We start from the raw sequence: 6,859 nt of genomic DNA on the forward strand, positions 1-6,859 counted from the left end.
ATAATAAAAGACGAACCTTCTGATTCAATCATCGTCATATTTATTTAATATCTGCAGATTAAGAGAGAACATGTCGGTTATAAATACACTGATTAATCCACAGCGTCCGTATTTCCCACGTCTGCTGCTGCCCCTGAACTGCTCCTTGATGTTAATTAGTCCTTAAATAAAATCACTCAGCTGGAACTTAAACAGTCACTTTACATTTATTGATATTAAAATTAATCTGGTTTAATCAGTGAAACAGATGTTTCAGCTTTTATTCATCAGGAGAGGAAATATGAATATATTTCACTTTAATATTGAGAATCACACTCAACAGTGGGGGAGGGAGTATTAGAAGTACCACTAGTACTAGTACTGTGAAATGACTTTACTGGGGTATTAGTACATTAAGAGCACTAAAAGTACTGTTACTGTTGCAGGTCAAATACTCTGTTGCAGTAAAATGATTACTACCACAGTGTACAAATACTCTGGTCAATAAAGGTTCTACTACAACAGTGTACAAATATTCTGTTGCAGTAAGAGTACTAATACCACACAGGAAAAAATACTCTACTGCAGTAAAACTACTGATACCACTGTATCCACATACTGTTACGGTAAAGTATTAATACCACACTATTACACCACAGTGTAAATGTACTAATATCTGGAGATCATTTTGAAGTTTTTCTATCTACTTCTGTGAAGTTATTAAAGCTAAAGTATAAATCAAGCAGTACTTAGTAACATTCCTTCACTGGAATATTTATATTTTGAAAGTTAAAGGGGTTTATTTTCTGTTCTTCACCTGAGAGATGGTGTCTCCATATTTCTCCAGGTTTTTCCAGATGTCTCCAGAAGCCTCCAGATGTCCTCTACCTACTGGTTGTTAGATAACACCAGTCCCACCAGCTGTCCCTGATGTCCCCCCGTCCCCCTCAGTCCGTCCCCCTGATCCACATGAAGCCCAGCTGGGTGCCGAAGTTGAGTCCGTCCCTGGTGTGAGAGAAGAAGTCCTCGGGGTGACAGGAGGTGCAGGGCGTCACAGAGGAGCGCTCCGTCTCCGTGTCGTCATGGATGTGTTCAGGGAGGACGCCTCCTCTCTGCAGGAGGACTCTGTGACATCAGAGACACAGTAGAGTCAGTCTTTACTGTCCAACATTCAAGCTAGAACATAAAGACTCACCAGGAAGAAGTAAAGCCTGACATGAAGACGTGTCTCCTGTCCTCTACTTTCTTTACTGCCTTCTACTCTCTTCTACTGTCTAGTACTGTCCTCTACCGTTTCTACTGTCCTCTCGTGTCCTCTCATGTCCTCTCATGTCCTCTCAGCTCTTCTACTATCCTCTCATGTCCTCTTGCTTCCTTTACTGTCCTCTCATGTCCTCTTGCTTCCTTTACTGTCCTCTCAGCTCTTCTTCTATCCTCTCATGTCCTCTTGCTTCCTTTACTGTCCTCTCATGTCTTCTTCTATCCTCTCATGTCCTCTTGCTTCCTTTACTGTCCTCTCATGTCTTCTACTGTCCTCTCATGTCCTCTCGTTTCCTTTACTGTCCTCTCATGTCCTCTTGCTTCCTTTACTGTCCTCTCATGTCTTCTACTATCCTCTCATGTCCTCTTGCTTCCTTTACTGTCCTCTCATGTCTTCTACTGTCCTCTCATGTCCTCTCGTTTTCCTTTACTGTTCTCTCCTGTCCTCTCCTGTCCTCTCCTGTCCTCTACTGTACCTGTTGGCGAGGCGGATGTTGACATGTGGTCTGGTGGACTCTGGATCGGGGACACAGTCCTGGTGGACCCGGTAGAAGTCCAGTGCCTGTTCTCTGTCCAGAGTGAAGCAGCAGCCTCCGACCGCCGGTCCCACGGCGACCACGATGTCACTCACCCGGCAACCGAACTCCTTCACCATGGTCCCCACCGTCGCCATGGCAACGCCCATCAGCGTGCCCTTCCAACCTGAGGACCAGAGAGTACAGGTACTCTCAAGTACTGAACTGAGGTACTTTAGGGGAGTATTCCCATCTCCTGCTACTTTATACTTCTACTCTACCACCTTTATCTGACAGCTTTAGTTACTACGGATCAATATTTTATGTGTTATCAGATCAATATTTTATGTGTTATCAGATCAATATTTGATGTGTTTCAGATCAATATTTTATAAGACAAAACGTGATCAGGTTATTAAACACATGTTACATATTAAACTACAGTTATTACAGTTTTTAAAATGATGCTTTAGTTATGTGTGGCTGTGTAGCAACAAGGCTGTAAAGCCTTGTGCAACAGCACATAGTATATAATCCTGGGGGCTTCTTCTTATTCTCCTTCTTCCGTACAAAAGTTCGGAGTGTAACTCCTCCTACAGCGTTGCAAGCACATGCGTCAAAATACATCAAAGAGTGCGGCCTGGTCGGGAATCGTGTGCTATGATTTTTCTCAGAGATTCGCCCAGAGGTTTCCATGGAAACCACGAAAAACGGAGAGAAATTTCCCCATAGAGATTAATGCGTTTTGGGAGTGAAGAGTCGTCATACTTTAACGTAGAAAAATTATTCGAAGTTTAAAACGTGAACAAAACTCTGGACTATATTGGGCCAAATGGGCATTTTGATAGCGAGCTCAGATTTCATGACATCAGAGTTTAAGTTTCAGGAAAATTTAAGCCTTTTTCAGATTTTATAATGGGTGTGTATTGGATGGAATGTTCAGACCTAGAACACGTGATGTCATCGCCAGAGTGCAGATGAGCTGTAAAATCTTCTGTAATTTTTCCAACTTGCTCCTACGTCCACAATTTTCACTCTTCATAAATTAACCTCAAATGAACCCCAAACTAACCCTAAATGAACCTCAATGATACAGCTGTCTCAGAACTGTTAATATATGCTAGTTTATAATATTATACTATAATAAGTATTAAATGTTTAGTACTTTTACTTTTAATACTTTAAGAACAATTTGGTTCATTATACTTATGTACTTGTACTTAACTAAGATTTAAACTGCAGGAATTTTACTTGTAACTGAGTATTTCTATAACGTGTACTACATCTGTTCTGAGGAAAGAAATATCATATTTTTACACATCTGCAGATACTGATAAGATCGCTATATTTTATTGATCAATACATTTATTGATATATTTATTTAGTTTTCTTAAATAATTACACCAAATAAGTCCAAACATTTGTCCTCAACACTTCTTATTAATTAACATTTACTGTTTACTTTCTGTCATTTGTATATTTTAAACTTATTGATCATCTTTATGTTTACATTTTGTTTTCCTACTTTAAACTGCTGCACAATATTTCCCTCTGGATTAATACAGTTCTCTCTGATATTAATAATCTGTATATTTTAAACCATGCAGTCACAGTTGTAATTATAATGTATATGTATATTTAATATTTTTAGAAGTTTTTATGTCTCAGATATTCTCTGAATGAACCTTCTACCTGCGTGAGCGGCTCCGATGACCTTTGACACCGGGTCGGCGAACAGGATGGGCATGCAGTCGGCTCCCGGCGCCGCTATGACCACGCCGGTCTGATCGGTTACCATGGCATCGTAGCTCTCAGGCTCCGCCCTCCCCACAACCCAAACATGGCTGCCGTGGTCCACCTGCAGGAAGACGACACACATCACACTGAAATACATGTACTTATATAAATACATATTTTATAAATGTCACTCTGGGTTAAGGAAACAAACATTAGATTTAAGAAGTTTAAAGTTCACCATCGACCCTGAACGCATCTCAATAATAAACACAAACTGTTTGGACGTCTCACTCCTCACTGAAAGTAAGACACAAAATATCTGTTTCTGATTCTTTGTTCTCAACCACCAAGATCTGAACGTTAAATGATTCATAAATGAGAAGGTTGTGAATGTTAATGAGTCGTCTTTAACTTGGTTTTACTGTGTTGATCTGGTGATCAATACTGTTGTGGATATATACACAGGCATATAAATATCTCATTAAATTGGTTACATATTTAATGGAGTTTGGTATAGGATAGTTTCTTCTCATGTTAACATCTCATTTGTATATAATTTAAATGGATTTTAGTGGGTTCTTCTCACTTTATCATTAAATTAGTAGAAACTTGGATGGCGTTTGGAACAAGTCCTCTCACACATTTGTTTCTTTTTTTTGTGGATCAATGAGCACTGACCCTGTAAAATAAACTTATAGATGTTTAAACAGTTGGTCTGCTGGATTGTTTGTGCAATTAATCAGTTCTCACACTTCAGTACCTTAATGACTCATGTAAACACACTTCAGTACCTTAATGACTCATGTAAACACACTTCAGTACCTTAATGACTCATGTAAACACACTTCAGTACCTTAATGACTCATGTAAACACACTTCAGTACCTTAATGACTCATGTAAACACACTTCAGTACCTTGATGACTCATGTAAACACACTTCAGTACCTTAATGACAGTTCAGTACCTTAATGACTCATGTAAACACACTTCAGTACCTTGATGACTCATGTAAACACACTTCAGTACCTTAATGACTCATGTAAACACACTTCAGTACCTTGATGACTCATGTAAACACACTTCAGTACCTTAATGACTCATGTAAACACACTTCAGTACCATGATAATACCTTGACCAGACGGAGAGGCTGCGGGTGGAATCCAGCATGGAGGCCCAGTCGACGTCGGTTCTCCTGAACCACGGCCGGCGGGTCTCTCCTCCTCCGGCTGTGGAACAGGTTCAGGGAGGACAGAGTCGGGATGTAGGAGATGCCGCCGGAACGAGTACTGAAGCCGTGACCGAAGCAGTCTGAAGGACGAAGAGACGGAGACGGGTTTAGATTCATACAGTCACACCAGACTCCATTCAAAAATCTGGATATTTTACAGTACCCTCCTAAAAGGTCATTGAACTGAGAGAACACCTTGAGAACAGATCACACTGTCAACCAGTCTTTCCTAAATGAGTCTGGTACATGGTAGAGATATAATATTCTTAGAATTTGAGAACAGAACTTTTTATTAAATTAAAATGCATCTTGGTGAACAGTATGCCTGACAGAATGACAACGAGACTAATGTATTATGTGTTTACACCGAGTGTAAAGTGATAAAAGAGGTCATTAGTTCTGATTCTTTCACTTTTGTTCTAATAATCTCCTTGGAAGAGCACACTGTTGCATTATTTATGAATGGATGTGTACTGAACTATGCATTTGTATCCGACTATTATAATAAAATGTTTGTGCATTTTTAACATCTGGAATGAGAGAATACATTAAATGTAACTTTTACAGTTATTTATTTATCAGTGAACCTTGTCCCCATCAAATGAACTAATGAAGTGTTTAAGTCACTCTACAGGTGAAGTGTTTAAGTCACTCTACAGGTGAAGTGTTTAAGTCACTCTACAGGTGAAGTGTTTAAAGTGTTTAAGTCACTCTACAGGTGAAGTGTTTAAGTCACTCTACAGGTGAAGTGTTTCACTCTAAGGTGAAGTGTTTAAGTCACTCTACAGGTGAAGTGTTTAAGTCACTCTACAGGTGAAGTGTTTAAAGTGTTTAAGTCACTCTACAGGTGAAGTGTTTAAGTCACTCTACAGGTGAAGTAAAGTTTAAGTTTACAGGTGAAGTGTTTAAGTCACTCTACAGGTGAAGTGTTTAAGTCACTCTACAGGTGAAGTGTTTAAGTCACTCTACAGGTGTTTAAGTCACTCTACAGGTGAAGTGTTTAAAGTGTTTAAGTCACTCTACAGGTGAAGTGTTTAAGTCACTCTACAGGTGAAGTGTTTAAGTCACTCTACAGGTGAAGTGTTTAAGTCACTCTACAGGTGAAGTGTTTAAAGTGTTTAAAGTCACTCTACAGGTGAAGTGTTTAAAGTGTTTACTCTACAGGTGAAGTGTTTAAGTCACTCTACAGGTGAAGTGTTTAAGTCACTCTACAGGTGAAGTGTTTAAGTCACTCTACAGGTGAAGTGTTTAAGGTGTCACTCTACAGGTGAAGTGTTTAAGTCACTCTACAGGTGAAGTGTTTAAGTCACTCTACAGGTGAAGTGTTTAAGTCACTCTACAGGTGAAGTGTTTAAGGTGTCACTCTACAGGTGAAGTGTTTAAGTCACTCTACAGGTGAAGTGTTTAAGTCACTCTACAGGTGAAGTGTTTAAGTCACTCTACAGGTGAAGTGTTTAAAGTGTTTAAGTCACTCTACAGGTGACAGACCTCTACAGGTGATCACTGGTGACACTCTACAGTGAAGTGTTTAGAACCCTCTACAGGACCCTACAGGTCCCCTCAGAGCCGGAAGCTGCTGCAGGAACCCCGACACCTGTTGTTCCAGGCCGGCTCCTTCAGCAGGTGAGAGCGAGGGGGCGGGGCCTGCGCAGCGCGGACAGGTGTGCTCGTGCACGCGGTAGTGGAAGGTGTAGGCGGCCGTGAACAGCTGCTGCTGGAGCAGAACCAGCTGTTCACGGCGGCGCGGGGTGGTGAGGACCCGGACCGAGCTCAGGCCCAGCCGGTCCAGGCCCTGCTTGAACCGGTACAGACGCTCCACGGCGCAGCCCGAGGCCAGCACGTGCACGCTCAGGCACGAGCTCGGGAGCGCGCCCGGGAGGTGGTCCCCGCACAGCAGGAAGACGTGACACGGGGACGCGCGGTCCTCCAGCGGGGGCGCGCCGCTGCAGCCCGGACCACAGACCGGGACCAGGTCCACCAGGACGGCCTCAGGCATCGAACAGCCGAGTCTCTAGAGGGACAGCTGAGAGGAGGACTGTAGACTACAGACTACAAGACTGTAGACTACAAGACTGCAGGAGGACTACTTCCTGTAGTCTTGTAGTCTGCAGGAGTCTGGCCCACTCTGGAAACTCCAG

The 6,859-nt window shown here is 41.9% G+C and overlaps 1 protein-coding gene across 1 annotated transcript; it reads right to left on the bottom strand.

Moving 5' to 3' along the window:
• Window positions 1-59: 59 nt before the first annotated feature.
• Window positions 60-6,717, bottom strand: lacc1 (laccase (multicopper oxidoreductase) domain containing 1). The gene is made up of 5 exons (XM_054615420.1): window positions 6,260-6,717; window positions 4,623-4,818; window positions 3,447-3,612; window positions 1,716-1,941; window positions 60-1,104 (listed from the first exon to the last, which is right to left on the bottom strand). The coding sequence occupies exons 1-5, from the start codon at window positions 6,715-6,717 to the stop codon at window positions 927-929; spliced, it is 1,224 nt and encodes a 407-aa protein (XP_054471395.1). The 3' UTR covers window positions 60-926.
• Between the last annotated feature and the right edge of the window lie 142 nt (window positions 6,718-6,859).

Source organism: Anoplopoma fimbria, chromosome 16, assembly GCF_027596085.1.
Source record: "Anoplopoma fimbria isolate UVic2021 breed Golden Eagle Sablefish chromosome 16, Afim_UVic_2022, whole genome shotgun sequence".
Taxonomy (NCBI): Eukaryota; Metazoa; Chordata; class Actinopteri; order Perciformes; family Anoplopomatidae; genus Anoplopoma; species Anoplopoma fimbria.

Bases quoted from the DNA above. Each gene is read 5' to 3' on its own strand.
- lacc1 (XM_054615420.1), bottom strand. From the start codon at position 6,717: ATGCCTGAGGCCGTCCTGGTGGACCTGGTCCCGGTCTGTGGTCCGGGC. The intron at 4,819-6,259 runs AGGGTTCTAAAC...AAACCCGTCTCC, and splicing joins GGACCTGTAGGGTCCTGTAG to GTCTCTTCGTCCTTCAGACT. The intron at 3,613-4,622 runs GTATTATCATGG...GTCTTCCTGCAG, and splicing joins AGCCTCTCCGTCTGGTCAAG to GTGGACCACGGCAGCCATGT.